Genomic DNA, 22,860 nt, shown 5'->3' with positions numbered 1-22,860 from the left:
ACTCTACACCAATAAATTTGACAATCTGGAAGAAATGGATGCATTCCTAGAAACATATAAACTACCACAACTGAACCAGGAAGAAATAGAAAGCCTGAAAAGACCCATAACCAATAAGGAGATTGAAACAGTCATTAAAATCTCCAAACAAACAAAAGCCCAGGGCCAGACGGCTTCCCGGGGGAATTCTACCAAACATTTAAAGAAGAACTAATTGCTATTCTCATGATACTGTTCCAAAATATAGAAATGGAAGGAAAACTTCCAAACTCATTTTATGAGGCCAGCATCACCTTGATCCCAAAACCAGACAAGGATCCCATCAAAAGAGAGAGCTATAGACCAATATCCTTGAACACAGATGCGAAAATACTCAGCAAAATACTAGCCAATAGGATTCAACAGTACATTAAAAGGATTATTCACCACGACCAAGTGGGATTTATTCCAGGGCTGCAAGGTTGGTTCAACATCCGCAAATCAGTCAATGTGATACAACACATCAATAAAAGAAAGAACAAGAACCATATGATACTCTCAATACATGCTGAAAAAGCATTTGACAAAGTACAGCATCCCTTCCTGATCAAAACTCTTCAAAGTGTAGGGATAGAGGGCACATACCTCAATATCATCAAAGCCATCTATGAAAAACCCACCGCAAATATCATTCTCAATGGAGAAAAACTGAAAGCTTTTACGCTAAGGTCAGGAACACGGCAGGGATGTCCATTATCACCACTGCTATTCAACACAGTACTAGAGGTCCTAGCCTCAGCAATCAGACAACAAAAGGAAATTAAAGGCATCCAAATCGGCAAAGAAGAAGTCAAATTATCACTCTTCGCAGATGATATGATACTATATGTGGAAAACCCAAAAGACTCCACTCCAAAACTGCTAGAACTTATACAGGAATTCAGTAAAGTGTCAGGATATAAAATCAATGCACAGAAATCAGTTGCATTTCTCTACACCAACAGCAAGACAGAAGAAAGAGAAATTAAGGAGTCAATCCCATTTACAATTGCACCCAAAACCATAAGATACCTAGGAATAAACCTAACCAAAGAGGCACAGAATCTATACTCAGAAAACTATAAAGTACTCATGAAAGAAATTGAGGAAGACACAAAGAAATGGAAAAATGTTCCATGCTCCTGGATTGGAAGAATAAATATTGTGAAAATGTCTATGCTACCTAAAGCAATCTACACATTTAATGCAATTCCTATCAAAGTACCATCCATCTTTTTCAAAGAAATGGAACAAATAATTCTAAAATTTATATGGAACCAGAAAAGACCTCGAATACCAAAGGGATATTGAAAAAGAAAGCCAACGTTGGTGGCATCACAATTCCAGACTTCAAGCTCTATTACAAAGCTGTCATCATCAAGACAGCATGGTACTGGCACAAAAACAGACACATAGATCAATGGAACAGAATAGAGAGCCCAGAAATAGACCCTCAACTCTACAGTCAACTAATCTTCGACAAAGCAGGAAAGAATGTCCAATGGAAAAAAGACAGCCTCTTCAATAAATGGTGCTGGGAAAATTGGACAGCCACATGCAGAAAAATGAAGTTGGACCATTTCCTTACACCACACACAAAAATAGACTCAAAATGGATGAAGGATCTCAATGTGCGAAAGGAATCCATCAAAATCCTTGAGGAGAACACAGGCAGCAACCTCTTCGACCTCAGCCGCAGCAACATCTTCCTAGGAACAACGCCAAAGGCAAGGGAAGCAAGGGCAAAAATGAACTATTGGGATTTCATCAAGATCAAAAGCTTTTGCACAGCAAAGGAAACAGTTAACAAAATCAAAAGACAACTGACAGAATGGGAGAAGATATTTGCAAACGACATATCAGATAAAGGACTAGTGTCCAGAATCTATAAAGAACTTAGTAAACTCAACACCCAAAGAACAAATAATCCAATCAAGAAATGGGCAGAGGACATCAACAGACATTTCTGCAAAGAAGACATCCAGATGGCCAACAGACACATGAAAAAGTGCTCCACATCACTCGGCATCAGGGAAATACAAATCAAAAGCACAATGAGATATCACCTCACACCAGTCAGAATGGCTAAAATCAACAAGTCAGGAAATGACAGATGCTGGCAAGGATGTGGAGAAAGGGGAACCCTCCTACACTGTTGGTGGGAATGCAAGCTGGTGCAGCCACTCTAGAAAACAGCATGGAGGTTCCTCAAAATGTTGAAAATAGAACTGCCCTATGACCCAGCAATTGCACTACTGGGTATTTACCCTAAAGATACAAACGTAGTGATCCAAAGGGGCACGTGCACCCGAATGTTTATAGCAGCAATGTCCACAATAGCCAAACTATGGAAAGAACCTAGATGTCCATCAACAGATGAATGGATCAAGAAGATGTGGTATATATACACAATGAAATACTATGCAGCCATCAAAAGAAATGAAATCTTGCCATTTGCGACAACATGGATGGAACTAGAGCATATCATGCTTAGTGAAATAAGTCAAGCTGAGAAAGACAACTATCATATGATCTCCCTGATATGAGGAAGTGGTGATGCAACATGGCGGCTTAAGTGGGTAGGAGAAGAATAAATGAAACAAGATGGGATTGGGAGGGAGACAAACCATAAGTGACTCTTAATCTCATAAAACAAACTGAGGGTTGCTGGGGCGGAGGGGGTTTGGGAGAAGGGGGTGGGATTATGGACATTGGGGAGGGTATGTGCTTTGGTGAGTGCTGTGAAGTGTGTAAACCTGGTGATTCACAGACCTGTACCCCTGGGGATAAAAACATATGTTTATAAAAAATTAAAAATTAAAAAAAAAAAGCTTACAAACCATTACGAACTTCCTTTCACAACTAATGTGTAGAGCTACATCAACATATATGGAGCTAAATATATAAGATTTAACTTCCATGTGAAACAGAATGTTTATTACAGCAAAACAAAAGCCTCAACAGTTACTGCAGCAAATACCTGGAATCTTGGCCAACAAAAGATGTGGTGGGGGAAGACTTATTATGGACATTGTTTATAATGGCAGGCACATGGCAGTTAAAAAGAAAAGAAAATAAACAATCTGACTTTCAGTCAGCTCTATCCTTGGTTTTAAATCCTCTACAATGGACCCCTGTGTTGCCTGCAGATAGAGGGGGAAGCCGATCACTCCCATCTCCCTATTCTTGGTTAATCACTCACTGTGTGCCAGTTAGGGTTAAAAAGGACAAGTAATAAAAAGTATGTTAATCTGAAACTTACATACATTTTATAAATATGTGCAATTTCTTAAACCTAATACCTCGAGCTCTAGGTATCTATCCTGTGAAAACATGCAAACCTGTGCCCAAAGAGACTTGTGCAAAATGTTCATGGCCATCAGTATTTGCATTGACTATGAGATAATATACTATATTAATGAGTTAGAAAAAAACAGAATAGGTAAATAAAATAGGATATAAGGATACAACTGAATACTGTATAGCAATTAAAAGGAATAAACTAGAGCTCTAGGTTTTACCTATAGTATTCTAATTCTTAATTTCATGTATTTGTATAACACAGATTTAAATTACAATAATGAAAGAAGTAAATAACCAGATTATTAGCCACAATTAATTCTCAGCAGGCCCACAGCTGTTATAGTCCTGGGTCTCTGCTCTATCTTGGCACCACAAGCACTGTAAAAGATGAGAGGAGCTCAATCCATATGCTGGGAACAAAGGTCTCCAGATCAGATTTTGTGCATTAATGTGAGTTCCTAGAGATGACTGCCCTTAGCTGAAGTGATGGTCCAAAGGCAATTCATCATCAGTCATCCAAGCACTGGCAGAAACTTCTGAGTTAAACATGGGTGTACATCTGGGGAGAAATTAGATAGTCCTCCCAAAGGCAACAACAGAATTCTCGGAGGGCAGACTTCCATCCTAAGTTCACAAAAGTGTTTGCTAAGGAAAGCTCCTCCACCAACCCAACCTAAGAGTGCCCTTGCCAACCGTATGTACGGGACTGGCCTGGAGCCATGTCAGTGCTAAGTGTGCAAACCCAGATGGAATCAATGTGTGTTCAAGTCTACTTCAGTGAGTCATGATCTGTATCATCACTCCTCCCACCGCAGGGTCACTAGTTTCATCTGCTTACTTTCTAGGATAGCCACGTAGCTATCCTGCTAAGACACTAGCAGGAAAACCCCTTTGACTAGAATTTGTTAAGAGTAAGTTGTTGTAATTCATAGTTTTGGAAAGTGTTGTCGGTGGAACATCGTACTGCCGTGTGCTTAAAACAAAGAGGTAAAGGTAAATAAGTCTGGTAAATGTTGCCTTATATACATTCTTCCTCCCACTCCCCATAATGCATGCCACTTATCACACTAAACATTCAGCAAAGTGCTATGTGAAAGAAACCTGCTTTACTCTAAGCCAGGGTATCCCAAATATATTTGACAAAGGAACCTTTTTTCCAACCTAAAAAGGCTCTTTCCCATACTTGATCCTAGAAAATCCCTACAGTTACTGTGAATATTGAAGATTCCCTGGCTCTAGTCAAACCTTTTCATCAAAATCTTCAAGGGACAAAAATGAACTCTTGGGACTTCATCAAGATCAAAAGCTTTTGCACAGCAAAAGAAACAGTCAACAAAACCAAAAGACAACTGACAGAATGGGAGAAGATATTCACAAATGACCTATCAGATAAAGGGATAGTATCCAAAATCTATAAGGAGCTTAGCAAACTCAACCCAAAGAACAAATAATCCAATCAAGAAATGGGCAGAGGACATCAACAGACATTTCTGCAAAGAAGACATCCAGATGGCCAACAGACACATGAAAAAGTGCTCCACATCACTCGGCATCAGGGAAATACAAATCAAAACCACAGTGAGATACCACCTCACACCTGTCAGAATGACTAAAATTAACAAGTCAGGAAATGACAGATGCTGGCAAGGATGTGGAGAAAGGGGAGCCCTCTTACACAGGTAGTGGGAATGCAAGCTGGTGCAACCACTCTGGAAAACAGCATGGAGGTTCCTCAAAATGTTGAAAACACCTTACGACCTACCTTACAACCCAGCAATTGCACTACTGGGTATTTACCCTAACAATACAAATGTAGTTATCCGAAGGGGCATGTGCACCCGAATGTTTATAGCAGCAATGTCCACAATAGCCAAACTATGGAAAGAACCTAGATGTCCATCAACAGATGAATGGATAAAGAAAATGTGGTGTATATATATATACACTGGAATACTATATACTATACTATATACTAATACCATCAAAGAAATGAAATCTTGCCATTTGTGACAACCTGGATGAAACTAGAGGGTATTATGCTTAGCGAAATAAGCCAATCAGAGAAAGACAACCATCATATGATCTCCCTGATAAGAAAAAGTGGAGATGAAACGTGGGGCGTTTGGGGGGTCAGGAAAGAATAAATGAAACAAGATGGGATCGGAGGGATACAAAACATAAGAGACTCTTAATGTCACAAAACAAACTTAGGGTGGCGGGGGCGGGAGGAGAGGGTGGTGGGGTTATGGACACTGGTATGTGCTATGGTGACTGCTGTGAAGTGTGTAAACCTGGCAATTCACAGACCTATACCCCTGGGGCTAATAATATATATTTTAAAATTTTTTTAAATTATTTTTTAAAAAATCTTCAAGGGAGGGGTCATGTCATTTAAAATAAATATCCCAGTTAACTTAAATCAGAGCAGTCTAAAAAACACTGACAACTAGCACCTGGTCAGAAACACTTTTTGTTAAAAATGTTTCTAAGTCAATCCCTTGATTCAAGGTCACTATTCTAATCTAAGCATTATTATCCACTTACAGTACTGATGCTCCCCCTGCTTATGCTCTCTTGTTCTCTCTCTCAAATAAAATTTTTTTAAAAAATAAAATAACATAAAAAATTTCAACACATATTATGAAAACTCAGCAAAATATTTATTGTATAAACCAAAATTGGCAATTACCAACAAAAATATTACACCTCAAGGTTTGCACTGTTTCATGTTTTAATTAAGCAGAAACAAAAACTTCAAGAATCACACACAATGACAGAATTATAAACCTCAATAATAATATCACTGTTAACTTCAAATATACCACTTAAATGCAGAAATATGCAGTACCACAGGGATTGAATGCACAAAAAATGTTTGAAGCAAGCTTGAACAATTTTAAACTCTTAAAAATCTCTGGAAGTGAATGCATGTCACTGAATACCCAGTGTTGGGGGCCAACTGTATAATTAAGAGTCTCTGATTCAAGTTCTGTGTAGAATACAGTATCTATCAAAGGATAATCAAAAAGTGCTTATTTGAAACTTACATTATATATTATTAAAACTCAAGTTACATAGCAATTATTTAGAACACACACCAACAAAAGATTTTTGGAGAAGGAATATGTTATCACTGACACTGTTTAGAACTGCAGACACAATTCTAGAATTTTAGATTTTGCAGACAAACTTTTTGGATGTTTTTATTATTGTTATTAAATTCCCTGCAAACAATGCACCCCTTATCATCTGCACCAGAGCAGACTACTCCCACCACCCAAGCCTTGGGATAACACAGTCTGCCTAACATGGTTAAAACAGTACTCAAGTTTCAAGTCCAAAACCAGTTGGCTACAAAAGGCTAGTGGAAAGAAAAAAGTCATAAGAAAATTATCATAAAGGAAATGGTGAAATGGTCAGGTCTCCTGGTCCCATCTCAAGTCCAATTCCAGCTTACTATGTACGTCAGACAAGCCATGAAACTTCTTCAGGCAATTCAGGGTTAGGAGACAGACTTAGAATGTTGGCTGCTGTGTAACCCTTGGATAAGTTACTTAATCTCTCTGGACCTTTCAATTTTCTCATGTTCGAGATGGAGATATACTATCTGCCCCCACGGGGTTGCTGAAGGTAATAAAAAGAGAGCAGAGTTAAGTGCTCTATATAAAACAGCTAGCTGCACCTGGGCAGTATCTTGAAATTACTTTATCTGGGTGATAAATATATAGAGATCAATATACTGGTCTCCTTAATTTTGTATTTTTTTAATTTTTCAAAATAAATGTTTAAACTTACTTGTTATCTTAACGTTCTTTACAGAAGCATACCTTGAAGATATTGTGGGTTCAATTCCAGAGCATTATAATAAAGCAAATCAAATTAAATTTTGGTTTCCCTGTATATATAAAAGTTACATTTAAAATTAAAAAACAAAAAAGGGGCATCTAGGTGGCTCAGTCAGTTAAGTGTCCAACTCTTAGTTTAGGCTCAGGTCATAATCTTGCAGTTTTTGGACTGAACCCCATGCTGGGCTCCCTGGTAAGTCTGCTTCAGATTGTCTGTTCCTCTGCCCCTCCCCCGTTGGTGCTCTCCTGTGTACATACTCTTTCTCTCTAAAATAAATAAATAAGATCTTTAAAAAAATTTTTTAATTAAATTAAAAAACAAAAAGTTATATTTATGATAAACTGTAGTGTGTTAAGTGTACAATAGCATTATGTCTCAAAACAATATACATACCTTAATTTTAAAATACTTTATTGCTAAAAAGTGTTAACCACGATCAGAGGTTTCAGAAAATTGTAATCACTTTGCTGGTGGAGGCTCTTGCCTCAGTATTGATGGCTGCTGACTGATCAGGATGGTGTGACTGTTGAAGGCAGGGGTGGCTGTGATCATTTCTTAAAATAAGATAACAGTGAGGGCACCTGGGAGGCTCAGTCGGTTGTGTCTGCCTTTAGCTCAAGGTCATGATCCCAGGTCCTAGGACTGAGCCCCGCATTGGGCTCCCTGCTCAGTGGGGAGCCTGCTTCTACCTCTCCCACTCCCCCTACTTGTGTTCCCTTTCTATCTCTCTCACTCTAATAAATAAAATAAAATCTTTAAAAAAAAAAAAAAAAGACAACAATGAAATTTGCCACACTTGATTGACTCCTCCTTTCACAAATCATTTCTCTGAAACACGCAAAGCTGTTTGACAGCATTTTACCCAGAGCAAAAATTCTTTAAAAATTGGACTCAATTCTCTTAAACCCTGCTGCTACTTTGTCAACTAAGTTTATGTCATATTCTAAACCCTTTGTTGTCATTTGAACAATCTTCACAGCATCTTCTCCAGGAGTAGATTCCATCCCAAGAAACCACTTTCTGTATTCATCCATAACAAGTAACTCTTTATCCATTAAAATTTTATCATGAAATTACAGCAATAATGTAACAATAATGAAAATGTCTAAAAGACTACAAGCAGTACCAAAATGGGACACAGACACAACGTGAACAAATGCTGTTGGAAAAATAGCACCAATTGACTTGCTCAATGCACGGTTGCCACAAGCCTTCCACATGTAAGACCAGACACACACACACACACACACACACACACCATTATCCGTGAAGAGCTATATAGCAAAAGCAGTAAAACAGGTAGGCCTACATATAAAAAAGACAGGAGAAATAGGGATTTCTAAGGTCTCTTTGGACTTTAAAACCCTATTACATACCTTAGACTGGAAAGAGGGCTCAATTTCTAGGTGCATATCAGGAATGAGGCAAGACATTCCAGAAGTAAACTCAGACCACCAGTAATCTCTAAGAGTAATCACTGCACAATCAATGCTTTACACATAAATGTTCAATGACTGGATGTCAGACTAATTCCAGGCATTCAGGCATAATTCCAAGCACAAACCAAAGTGGAATCAGCACTTCCAGATCCAAGCCCTCAATGATCTGAGACTGCTGTCTGTCCCAGGAAATAACCTGAATCTTTCTATTCTTTGTGGAGAAGAGGACAGTAAAAGTCACAATGATGAGAACTGATCCCGAGGGAAGGATATAACCAAAAAATGCTGTATAAATTGAATGCATTCATACCACAAATGACTTTAAGGCTTTCTGAGGGAAATTTATATGCAAAAGACAGAAAAAAAGGCATTCATAATTAATTCTATTTGCTGACTGTACAAATAGTTGAGTAAAATATCAGCAAAACTTAGAGGATCTATTATAAACCAGGAAAAACACCTATGACCAGACAAATACACTTTCCGCCAAGCTGAAATGAAATGGCTGTCTGAATGTACACAACATACAAAGTTACATAAAATTTTAAAGACTGTAGTAGTAGTTCAGACAGACCAAAAATGGAGGTGAGAAGATACAGTACCTTGAAAAATGACATAATTTCACTTGAGCAAACATCGTAAGAGTCATGATATGTTACTGAAAGACAATACTGACCCCAATGAAATCACCTTATGAAAAAAGACAAACCACACCTCTCTTCCCAAGCTCTAAGTAACCCTCAAAGCAGCATCCTCCTTTCCACTAAAGCAATGCAAAAGTAAAAGCAAGTTTTAAGAGCTAGAACAGATGTTTCGACTTTGAATCATCTAATACTACAACATGTAACTAACTACACAGTATACTGTTAGAGTGCATGTCCTATTGGCTTCCAAAACACACCTTCCCAAGTGTAACCTACTAATGACAGTTTTCCAAGTTCAAAAAGTCCTATCACAAAGTAGTCCTTCGCAATCCATCTATTAATTCCTGTGCGTTTCTTCATTCAGCTGTGTGACCTGCTTTGTTAGACAGTTTCAGCCTGATGACTGCTAAAATTTCTGGAAGACAGCTATTAATTCCCCCTCCTGTGTGATGAAAGGAGGTTTCAAATCCTCCAACAGATGGCTCCACCAACGGTTGGCCCAGATTAACTCACTTTCCTAACAAGTCCCAAGGTAAAATAGGGCTGGGATGGAGGACAGAGATAAGCAAGAGAGAGCGCCCAGTAAAAGAAAGCAAAAATGAAACGGGACAAAACCAGAGAAGGAGACAAACCATAAGAGGCTCTTAATCTCAGGAAAGAAACTGAGGGTTGCTGGAGTGAGGAGGGGTGGGAGGGATGGGGGTGGCTGGGTGATGGACACGGGGGAGGGTATGTTCTATGGTGAGTGCTGTGAACTGTTTAAGATCAATAAATCTCAGACCCGTACCCCTGAAACAAATAATACATTATATGTTAATTTAAAAAAATAATAAGAAAATGGGGAGGGGAAAAAGCAATATTCATGCATTCGTGGCCTTTCTATACCACTTTTTTTTTCTTTTCCCACAGACTACACTTTGTTCCTAATAGCATAACACTCAAAATCAGTTAAAATGCTTAACTTATTATGGGAAAGGAAATGGGCAGTTATAGGATACGCAAAGCTGAGATCATGCAGAGTTATAATCATCGCTAAATCCAAAAGTCCTTCCAGCTGCTCACGCAGTCACTACCCTAGAATCAAACTGCTAGTTGCTAGGTCCCTAGAGAAAGATGCCTTTGCCTCTAATACAGTCTGGCTCCATTTCTGATGTTTGACTGCTAACAGCTTTCAAGCCCTAGCTCTCCCTGGTTCCCTTTCTGCCCCACATGTGGGCAAGCTGGTAAGAAAGCCCAGGGCCCCCTCCTTTGGCACAAGCAGGAATTTCAAAACACGCAAGCACGGACAGGCAGGCAAGGAAGACCTCAGCCAAGTTCATTTTCTCTGCAAAATTAAGCCACGCCAGTCTTTTCCCTGCCCTCTGACAACACTCTCCACCTACTTCAAAGCCTGCCTCATGTCCCAGACAAAGATTGATCATGTGAGTAGGAGCCTTTTCATACTCTCCTGGGGTGCGTGTGGCCTCATCTTTGACACATGAACCAAATTTGGGGTAGGGTCCATCCCACCTCTATAGAGTGGCAACAGCATATTCCCTAGTAAATCACCCTGAATACTCCTGACTTCAAGTCTGCTCTAAGGTAGCCACTTAGCACACTGACTCTTTTAATGTCCTCTTGACTCTGGCCATGAGAAGCCTCTAATTAAAATAAGCAAGCATCCATTGGGAAGAGGGAGGCCTGAGGACTGGTGCCCATTCTGCAACTGACTAACCATATGCCTTTAGACTGACATTTATGAGTCTCATTTTCCACACCTATAAAACTCCCTGTCTAACTGGTAAGATCATGGTGAGGATCGAAAGGGACAGGATATAGGACATCACACTGACAATCATAACTCTTACACTTACCGTAGATCCCTGAGGTGGGAGCCTATCTCCCTCAAGACATCCTGCATTGCAGCTCCCCCTACAACATCCCACTTCCAGTCTCCTTCAAGTCCCCTTCTGTCTCTCCTCTAAAGGCTCTTTTTGGGAGCTACTAGTCCACTAAAACAAAAACAAAACAAAAAACCCTCCTAATAACTCTTCTTATGACACATACACCATACTTAGCATAAGAAGCAACCAGAGAGGACTCTAGGCAAGCCCTTCCAGGAAGTTAAGGTCCTAGGTTAGGACATGGATTAACACCAGGCAAAAATCTCTTCTCTAATGTAGTAAAACACTGAAGATCACATGTCTTATCACCCACACCAAGGCCAACATCTGAAGTCCCCTTCCAGCTCCTGAGCCCTTTGGAGGAAGACAGTTATTTTGGCACACCACAGAGAATCCACTCACAAAAGGAGGAAAGCAACTTCTCCCACTTAAAACAAGATCTGCAATAAGGAAAAACTCAAAAGCCAAGCAGATATCCATTTTGAAAAATCTAAATATGACAAGAGTCACCTCTCCAGGTTAGTTTTATCCAAATAGCAGAGTTGGGATAAAGTGGCAAAAAGCTCTTCCAGCTCTTTAAGGTAATTGCTTCAATACTCATGAACATTTTGTCACCAAATGAAACAAACAAAAAACACTATTTAAAGTGTTGAGAAGCCAGGTCTTAATATTAAAATGTCCCAGGTAAAACCTGTTCCCAGCTTTGGCACAAGTTGTTTGGGGCCAAAGTACTACTCAACTTCCTCATGTTCTAGCTGCCCCAGCTGTGACACGGTACAGAGCTCAGCCAGTACCTGCACTGCATTAGCATCTGCATTCTGTCTACTCATCCAAATGAACAAGGGCACCAACTCCTGGAAAGGACTGACTGTTGAAAAGTACACAATCACTCTGCCTGCCTCAGACATCTTCATGGGCTCAAACATTACTCACATAAACACCTGACAGGGGGCACTTGGCTGGCTCAGTCAGTTAAGTATCTTGACTCTTGATTTTGGCTCAGGTCACGATCTCACGGTCATAGGATCAAACCCTGTGTCAGGCTCTGCATTCAGCATACAGTCTGTTTGTCCCTCTCCCTCTGCTCCTCCTCCCCCCTCCCTTTCTCTCTCAAATAAATAAATAAAATCTTTGGGGGGGGGGGGGGAGAGAACATCTGACAGCTAGGAAAACTGCCAGAAGTCAAATATGCAAATTCTTCAGTTATCTGGCGTCCTTCAACATCAAAGTTATCAAGAAATCACCAAACGGGGGCGCCTGAGTGGCTCAGTTGGTTAAGCCACTGCCTTCGGCTCAGGTCATGATCTCAGAACCCCACTTTGGGCTCTCTGCTCAGCAGGGAGCCTGCTTCCTCCTCTCTCTCTGCCTGCCTCTCTGCCTGCTTGTGATCTCTCTCTCTGTCAAATAAATAAATAAATAATCTTTTTTAAAAAAAAAGAAAGAAAGAAAGAAATCACCAAATGGTGATCGCTACATCCAGTAAAGCAGTCTCTTCCACCTTAGCATCCAGCAAAACAAGTATTTATATTTAACATGCCCTCCTTCCAATCCTAACCCACAGGAGTTCATTCACTAATCTCACATTTATCAATGTCCTAATCCCTCTGGGATACTTTGTCCAGTACTTAGGATGAAAGATAAGAGCCTGGACCAAAGACAACAGACGTAAAATAATACAAGACAGTATCAGTTGGATATATATACTTAACATCTATTACATGCTAGTCCAGCAGTTCTCCTAATGTGGTTTCTGAATCCCCAGGGGTCCCCAAGAAACTTTCAGGGGTTCTGCAAGGTCAAAACTACTTGCATTGTAATACTAAGACTTCGTTTTGCCTTTTCACTGCAGTAATCATGCAAATGCGATGGGGAGCAAATCTGCTGGCACCTTTCACAGAGCCAGGTAGAGACACTACACTGTGCCACTATACTCTATTCTTCAAATCACCCACTCACAGAAGGGGGGGGGGGGGGCGGGGAACAAGCTGTTTCACTTAAGAATGCCCTTAAATGAAGCAGTAAAAATTATTAACTTTATTAAAGTTCTAGCCTTGAGTAAGTATCTTTTTAATATTCTATGTGATGAAATGGAAAGTATTTCAATGGTCATCTTGAGGAAAAGCACCTAAGTAACTGTTTGGGTTCTAAGCTAACCTAGTCACTTTTTTCATAGAATATCATTCTAACCTCAAAGAACAAATGATAAACTCTGGCTATTGAGGCTCGCATATCTGTTAATTTCTGAGAAAATATTTGATAAAGGAAGCCTTGAATTACTTCAAATTCTTAAGGCCAGTGATAAAATCTGTGCTTTCCCCCAAAGTCAGAACTCTGGAAAACTCCTACCATCACAAACAACCTTAAAATTTCCCAATAATTAAAACACTTTTCTGATTAGATCAGTGTTGAATCAAATGTAATTTTAAATAGACGAAATATGTCAACATTAGGAAGATCTACATAACTTAGTAAACCAGTATTTTCCAAATGATACAAGCATGGTGTTACAAAATCTTGCTTGGGTAAAACATCCACCTCAGGTACAAGCTTGATTAATAAATTTTAATTTAAGAGAACAAATGGTTTCAGATTCTGCACTACAACTAATCTTCAGTAAACTACCACCTGTCAAGTTTTGGTACAGTATCAAAGAATATACACATTATATAAAAAAGACTATAAGAAAAATGCTCCCAGGACTCCTGGGTGGCTCAGTGGGTTGAGCCTCTGCCTTCACTTGGGTCATGATCTCAGGGTCCTGAAATCAAGCCCCACAACGAGCTCTCTGCTCAGCAGAGAGCCTGCTTCCCACCCCCCCCCACTGCCTGCCTCTCTGCCTACTTGTGATCTCTGTCAAATAAACAAATAAAATCTTAAAAAAAAAAAAAAAAGAAAGAAAGAAAAGGAAGAAAGAAAAGAAAAATGCTCCAATCCCACAGCTAACATTATATTCAATGGTGAAAGGTTGAAAGGTTTTCCTCCAAGTTCAGAGAAAAGACAATGGTAAAGAAGTAAAAGATGTATACTCCAAAAACTACAAAACACTTATGAAAGAAATTAAAGAGGGCACAAAGAAATGGAAAAGCATTCCAGGCTCATGGATCAGAAGAACAAACATTGTTAAAATGTCTATACTACTGGGGCACCTGGGTTGGCTCAGTTTAAGTGTCTGGCTGTTCGTTTCTTCCCAGGTCATTATCTCATGGGTCATGGGACAGAGCCCCATGTCCGGCTCCACAATCAGCAAGGAGTCTGCTTGAGATTCTCTCCCGCTGCCCCTCCCCCCATGGGCACACACATGTACACCCGCTCGTTCCCTCTCTCAAATAAATTTTTTTTAAAATATCTATACTACCCAAAGCAATCTACACATTCAATGCAATCCCTATCAAAATAAAACCAGCATTTTTCACAGATCTACAACAAGCAAATCTAAAATTTATATAGAACCACAAAAGATACCAAATATCCAAAGCAATTCTGAGAAAGAAAAACAAAACTGGAGGCATCACAATTCCATATCTCAAGCTCTATTACAAAGCTGTGGTCATCAAGACAGTATGGTACTCACACAAAAACAGACACAGAGATCAATGGAACAGAACAGAGAGCCCAGAAATGGAACCACAACTCTATGGTCAACTAATCTTTGACAAAGTGGGAAAGAATGTTCAATGGAAAGAAGACAAGCTCTTCAACAAATGGTATTAGGAAATCTGGGCAGCAACATGCAGAAGAATGAAATTAGATCACATTCTTACACCACACACAAAAATAAATTCAAAATGGGTGGAAGACATTAATGTGAGATAGGAAACCATCAAAATCCTAAAAGAGAACACAGGTAGCAACCTCTTTGACCCCCACTGCAGCAACTTCCTGCTAGACACATCACCACAGGTAAGAAAAACAAACGCAAAAATAACTATTGGGAATTCATCAACATAAAAAGCTTCTCCACTGCAAAAGAAACAATTACCAAAACTAAAAGGCAGCCTACAGAATGGGAAAAGGTATTTGCAAATGACATATCCGATAAAGGGTTAATATTCAAAATCTACAACGAACTTACCAAACTCCCCACCCAAAAAAAAAATAAATAACCCAGTTAAGAAATGGGTAGAAGACATGAAAAGACATTTTTCCAAAGAAGACATCCAGATGGCTAATAGAAACATGATGAGTGAAACATCACTCATCTTCAGGGAAATACAAATCAAAACCATGATGAGATGCCACCTCACACCTCTCAGAATGGCTAAAATCAACAACAAACAACACAAGAAACAACAGGTCTTGGTGAGGATGTGGAGAGCCCAAATGTCCACTGACTGATGAATAGGTAAAGAAAATGTGATGTGTACATATATACACACACATACACACACACAACGGAATAGTATTCAACCATCAAAAAAATGAAAACATGCCTTCTTGCAATGATATGGATGGATCTAGAGGGTACTATGCTAAGTGAAATTAAGTCAGAGAAAGATAAATACCATATGAGCTCAGTCATACGTGGAATTTAAGAAAGAAAACAGATGGGGGGGGGGGGGGGGACAAGCCATAAGAGACTTTTAACAACAGAGAACAAACTGAGGGATGATGGAGGGATGTGTGGGGAAAGGGCTAGAGGGATGATGGGTATTAAGTAGCGTACTTGTTATGATGAACACTGGATACTATACATAAGTGATGAATCACCGAATTCTACTCCAGAAACCAATATTATACTCTATGTTAACTACCTAAAATTTATATTTTTAAAAAAAAAGGAACATGAAGGGAAAATTTTTAAAAAGAAAAAAAGAAAGAAAAATATTCCAATCCCATAGCTAACATTATATTCAATAATGAAAGGTTGAAAGAGTTTCCTCCAAGATCAGATAAAAGACAATGGTACCCATTCTCACCACTCCTATTCAACATAATACTGGAAGTCCTAGCCAGAGTAATTGGGAAAGAACAAGAAATAAAAAGCAGAAGAATTAGAAAGGGAAAAGTAAAACTGGTTCTATATGCCAATGACATGATTTTATATACAAGAAAATCCTGAAGACTCTACAAAAAAAAAAAAAAAAAAAAACATGCTAGATATAATCAATGAATTCAGTAAAGTTACAGGATAAAACTTAAACAAAAATCAGCAGTTTCTAAACACTAACAATAAATTATCTGAAAAAGAAATAAAGACAATCCCATCTAAATGTTATCAAAAACAAAATACTTAGGAATTAATTTAACCAAGGAGGTGAAAGATCTCTACACTGAAAATTACAAAACACTGATTAAATAAATCAAAGGAGGCACATATAATTGGAAAGATATCCCATGTTCATGAATTGGAAGAATTAATATTGTTGAAATATCTCTACTATTCAAAGCCATCTATAGATTCAGCACAATGCCTATCAAGAGTATAATGGCATTTCTTCCTGAAAGAACAATCCTAAAATTTGGAACCACAAAAGATCCCAAAAAGTCAAAGCAATTCTCAGAAAGAACAACAAAACAGGAGATACCACACATCCTGATTTCAAGCTGTATTCTAAAGCTATAAGCTGACAAAAACATACACAGGGCAGTGGAACAAAATCAAGAGCATGAAAATAAACCCATGTATACACGGTCAACAAATACCTGACAATGGAGTTTGGAATACTCAATGGAGAAAAGACAATCTCTTGTCTTTTGGGGGACCGAATAACTTGAAATTTACACATAAAAGAATAAAACCAGACCCCTAGCAAACACCACTCATGAAAATTAACTCTAAATGGATTAAAGACTTAATAAGACCTGAAACTATAAAACTCCTAGCAGAAAACACTGGAAAAATGCTCTTCAACATGTGCCTTGGCAATGATCTTTTTTATATATAATACTAAAAAGGACAAACAAAAATAAATAAATGGGACTATTTATTTTTAACTAAAAAGTTTCTGCACAGCAAAAACAAATAAAAAAAGATCAACAAAATGAAAAGTCAACCTACAGAATGGGATAAAATATTTGCATATCATATATCTGATAAAGGCCTAATATCCAAAATATATAAAGAACCCAAGAGCTAATAATAATAACAATCCAGGGTGCCTGGGTGGCTCAGTGGGTTAAGCCTCTGCCTTCAGCTCAGGTCATGATCCCAGGGTCCTGGGATGGAGCCCCACATCAGGATCTCTGCTCAGCAGGGAGATTGCTTCTCCCCGCCACTCCACCCCCCACCTGCCTCTCTGCCTACTTGCGATCTCTGTCAAATAAATAAAATCTTTTTTAAAATAATAATAATAATAACAATCCAACTGAAAAATGGGCAAAGGACATAAATAGACATTTTTCCAAAGAAGATATACAAACGGCCAGCACATGAAAATATGCTCAGCATCACTAATCACTGGAAAATGCAAGTCAAAACCACCATGAGATAACACCTCATGCCTGTCAGAATGGCCAGCATCAAAAAGACGAGAGATAACAAATGCAGGCAAGGATGTGGAAGAAAAGGAACCTCTGAGTACTGTTGGTGGGGCTGGAAACTGGCACCACCACAATGGAAAACTGTGTTTAACACATGTTTTCAGTTCTCTTCAGCATATACCTAGGAATTGAATGGCTGGGTCATTGGATAACTCTATGTTTAGCTTTTTGAGAAACCACCAAACTGTTTTCCATAGTGACTGTACCATTTTATATTTCTGCCACAACGTATGAGGATTTCAATAATTCTTAACACTGTAAATGGGGTCCTGAGACATAAATGTTTGAGGACTACTGGGCTGAGGGAATACTGAGATAACAGACATTCCTCAATAAGGCCATTATGTACCACAGCTCAGACTCAGAAAGACAGATCCAAAAATCACCTCTTTGAGCTTCTGAGATATAGTATAGGTAACAGTTTTTCTGCTGCTCAGCCGAAACCCAAAAATGGGGCAGTTCTCTGCTATTGTTGACTGTGGTGCTAACACCATTAATTGCCCCACCACTCAATTCTCTCTATTCTCTCCTATCTCTTTTACTTTGGTCTTTAGTGTTTCTTTTTCTCCTAGTGTTTCTGCTGTGCTCCTTAGCTTTCCATAAAAGACTCACTTCTATATAACAGCAGGCAAACAAGGCATTTAACTTTCTGCCCTTATTAAACTCTTCTCCATGCACTGTAACAGTCTGAGAACTTGTTTCTTCACCTACAAATACACTTTCTCTCAACTGCTTATAACTTTCAGTGGTACTCCAGAATTCCTAGGATATATTCTCCTTAACTGAAGTTCTACAGTATTTGTTACACTTGTGAAGCAGCAAAAACTAAGACCCCACCAAAATGTAAAGTAGTAGGTCTCGATATTTAGATTACTGAAAACTAGTGACCTTAGGAGCACAATCGCAGAATTATGAATGCACTTTACAGTAACACAAACTCAAAGCAAATTTTCCTTTTATAAATTTTAACTAGAAAAGAAGTACAAAACAAAATTGCATCGTAATGACCCCCAAAGATATCCATGTCCTAATTCCCAGAACTTAGGAATATATTACCTTTCATGGCAGTAGGGAATAAAGTCATTAATCAGCAAAATTTAAAATAGGGAGAGTATTCTACACATTACAGATGGGTCCAATGTAATGGCCATGATCCCTGGAAGAGAAAAGGGAAGCAGAAGGGGAAATCAGAGTGATGAGATGTGAGAAGGACTCAACCCACTGTGGCTGGATTTAGAGATGGGGAAAGGGGCATTACAGCCAATGAAAGTGAGCAACTTCCAGAAGGAGGAAAAGGCAAGGATACGGATTCTCCCCCCAGAGCTTCTAAAAAGAAACACAGCCCTCCTGCAGGATGACTTTTGCACCCTGAGGCCCAGAAGAACCTCCCAAGCTACAGCACTGTGAAGTAACAAATTTGTGTTGGTATAGGTCACTAAATTTGTGGTAATTTGTATGGCAGTAACAGAAAACTAATGCAGCTTAAATCCCTTTCCCACCCTCCCCAACTCCAATCCCCCACTCCCCACCCCATTCCATAAGAAGCACTCATCTGTCCACACCCTTCCCTTTGAGTTTTTCAACTTCCTTTCTTACAGTTTGAACGCTTATTCTTAAGCCCTTGTTTCGGTCAACTGACAAGCCTCAGAGTACCTACTTAGTACCACTTCCTAACAAGTGACATGTGCTTTTGTCTGTTTTGCATCCTGTTTTTAACAATCCAAATTTCTTCCAAAGAAACTGCAATGAAATTTCAAAGTGTTGGCAATGACCACTTTTCCCTCCTTTTTGTCAGCATTATCTTTGGCATTTTACCCATTTTCCAGACACATACATTAGGGCCTCTAAAATGACATGAATATAAATTGTGTCAGAATGCATATATGACAAACCACGGAACAGTTTGCCAAGATCAAAGCTGCATCACCAATCCACAGTATACTTTCAATCGGCTCAATAATGAAAGAGCACCTGTAACCACCATCTCTTGGTTTGAAAGCATCATTCATCACTGGGCTTTATGTCACAAGACATATTTATAGCACTAAGAATTAATGTGCACACACTTATCACAAAGAAAGATGACAGAGAAAACTCCCTGTGACTGGCTATGGAGATCAACAGAGTGAATGCTCTGTTAAAACGTTTATATTGCTGTGTCAAGCTCTCACAGAGCAAGCTTCTTTTCCTGTTTCTCTGTTAGGAGACATCTGTATTCCTACTGAGAAACTGAAGGATCAGCTATCCAGGAACAATGCCAAGTGCCTTAAAAATTAATAAGAAAAATTAACCCCATGGTAATATTCCATCTCTGGTTTCATAAGCTTTATAACATATACACTTCACACAGCTGCCCTACTAAAACCTCAAAGCCTCAGCATTTGCTCTGAAAAGGAAAGGGTCAAAAAATAAATCATTTGTTGAGTTCTGTAAGCAGAAGGACTGTAATTGGTAAACTTTAATTGTATAAGCTGTATACTGCTATGCTTGCTATAAATATTATGAACATCTAATCATATGCTATTCCAAACTATTGTCAATCAAAAAAGCTGTACAAAATGACACTATCAACCATACATGTACTAGTTTCTTAGAATAAATATTTCCTTCTACTCAGTCACCATGAAAAAAAATGAAACTGTCATTTGTGTGGGGCACTTCAGAAAGCAGATCAATATAGTCATAAAGAGGCATGCACTTCCTCTTTACTATACCCATTTCAGTAGACACATCAGCACTGGAGTAGAAGTACAAAGTAGAATACACCAGACTTTCACTTAACATAATGAGGGGAGGACACTAATTCACACGGCTCTACCCTTTATCATCTATCAGATAGTCAACCAAACAATGTTGTGAAGCAAGGAATCCATTATTAACAACTATAATGAGGTCTACTGAGCACTTATTACATACCAAGCCTAGGCTCCACCTCCCTAAAAAGTAGGTTTCGTTATCCTTACTTTGTAAATTCACAAAGTGATAGGATGTAACCACTCCAGACCATATCCTGTGAGAAACAGAGCCAGAATTCAAACTCAAGTTGGCCCAAATCAGGCATGTCCACTGACACTTATATTTTATTACATTTTAGTATATTTAAGATTACCCCTGGGTTTGAAAATCCTTCCAGTGTATAACCCAGCAAAAAAAATAAAAGCAAAAATAAAAACAACCTTAATTTTAAGCAGTGTGTTTCAATTCTCTATGAGCTGAGATACACAGATAATTAACTATAATGAAACACAAAGGAGGAAGGCAGAGCAGGAAAGAGCAATTCCTGGCAAAAGCAGGAACCAATGTGAGCAAAGGCACATTGGCAAACAAGCCAGGGACAGTTCAGGGAATGACAAATGGAATAGAGTCTGTGAAGGCACACAGGGAGAGAAATGGCCTAAGAGATGGATTGGAGACACACTTCAAGGTTCTCACATGCCCTGGAAGGCACTGGAGCTTATCCCAGAGACTCACGGTGAGTTGTCTAAGGCTTGTGAAGAGAAGATACACGAGACAGACTTTTGCAAAAATTCACCTTCATAGAATCAATTCAAACTACCCCATGCACACTGTTAACATGTGAAATTCCTCTTCTACATGACAGATAAAAATGAAGCAATCTGAACGCAGTGCTCCCTTCTGCCTCCCATCCTCTCCTCCTTCCCCACTGTCGGAGTTAAGGGACTCCTTAACTCGGGGAGGATCCCATCCCTTGCCTCCTCTTCTGGCTTGGCTCTTGAAATTACTCTGAATCTTTTCTTCTATGCTGGCTCCTTCCTCTGGGCCTTCAAAAAAAATAAGCATCTGCCATTTGGGGAAAAAAAAATAACAACACCTACCTTTTCACTTTCAAATCACACCAATCTGTCCTCATTGCTGCATCCTTTGTTGCCTTTAATGCAGAAGCTTCTGCTCCCACTTAAATCTTTAAGAAACACACCACAGTACCATTAATAGCCCACTGAATGCAATGGAATTTACTCAGCCTTCACCAACTTGCCTGAACATTCAATTCTGTTTATCACCCTCTTCATCTTGAAGTTTTCCTCCTTTGACTTTTGTGGCTGCCTCTCATGGTTCCTGTCCTAACTGGTCATCCTTTCCTGTTTCTCCTTCTTCCACCTGCCTTCCAAACATGGGTATTGAATTCCCAAGGCCTATGGCCAGTGCCATAGGAATAATACATATCTGCCCTATCTTGATCCTCCTAAGCTCAAGTCCCAAACTTCAAACTGTGAGGAGGATGAAAACACCTGTCAAGTCTGGTACAGACTTAGTTTGAGTAGGGCAGGAAAAGACTTTAGAAAGGCAGACTGCAGAGGGCATCACGTGCCAGTAAGGGTCAGTGAAGGCTGCTGAGGAGGGAAGTGACTTGCTCAAAGAAATGTCTGCAGAAAATTAGCCTGGCAAGATTGTGAAGGATAGATTTAGAAGCAAAAAAAAAAAAAAAAAAGGCAAGGATAACCACCCAGTTAAGCCTTGAGAAATAAAAATAGGAACAAGTGCGACAATAGTGGAAATAGGAAGGGGAGGCCTGTGAGAGTCTGAGCTGAATGAACAAAGAGTTATCAGCTGTCCAGGTCCCCCCTCATCAATCAGCCAGTCCCTAACAGGTATCACCTTCCTCCCGTGTCCTTGCACAGGGCTGTGCAATGGGACTACCGCCACCACCCACATTCAGCCCCTGTTTTGAAGGAACACACAGGCCAAGCAGGCAAGGTAAGAAAAGAAATCCAGCCTCTTTTTTTAAACCACATAAAACAGTAAGTGAAATAAGCTATGAAGAGACAATCAACAATGAACAGGCTTCTATCCAAGATTAGATAGGAAAGTAGTAATGGGGAAAGTATGAAGTAAGTACTTCCCATTACCCCATCAAGTCTCTGGAATAACTGCACAGCAATAACAACAGAGCAGAAGACTCTGAATCATTATCATCCAAGGTCTATAATTAGCTAAGTTTATAATTACAGTGTTCGATTTAGTCTTCATACCTAGCCCACTGCCAGGTACACAGCAAATATAAATCTCGAAAGAATATATGGGGCAACAAAGCTCACTTCCCCTCTAATACCCTCACCTGTGAAATCCTGGGATTGATTTGTGAGGCCTGAATGAGTATAAGGTAAAGGGCAAATCATCTGGGCAATTTACTGAAAACATATTCACCAGTCCCATGCCTATAAATTCTGATTTAGAAATCTGTATTTTTAGGTAAGTCTAATGTATATAAGTGTATAGGTCACATTT

The 22,860-nt window shown here is 39.2% G+C and overlaps 1 protein-coding gene across 4 annotated transcripts in view; it reads right to left on the bottom strand.

Moving 5' to 3' along the window:
* CCNY (cyclin Y) overlaps positions 1 to 22,860 on the bottom strand; it is a 328,449-nt gene that overhangs the window by 177,462 nt on the left and 128,127 nt on the right. The window contains exon 2 of one of the 4 annotated variants that reach the window (XM_059184274.1): positions 18,670 to 18,769. The exons of the other annotated variants lie outside the window; for them this stretch is intronic. Within the exon in view, the coding sequence (XP_059040257.1) occupies positions 18,670 to 18,697 (28 nt within the window). The 5' untranslated portion in view covers positions 18,698 to 18,769. The remainder of the gene's footprint in view (positions 1 to 18,669; positions 18,770 to 22,860) is intronic. 4 annotated transcript variants of the gene reach the window in all.

Source organism: Mustela lutreola, chromosome 8 (genome assembly GCF_030435805.1).
Source record: "Mustela lutreola isolate mMusLut2 chromosome 8, mMusLut2.pri, whole genome shotgun sequence".
NCBI classification, from domain to species: Eukaryota; Metazoa; Chordata; class Mammalia; order Carnivora; family Mustelidae; genus Mustela; species Mustela lutreola.
The sequence above is the reverse complement of the archived record's forward strand: the minus strand, read 5'-3'. Positions and strand labels throughout refer to the sequence as shown.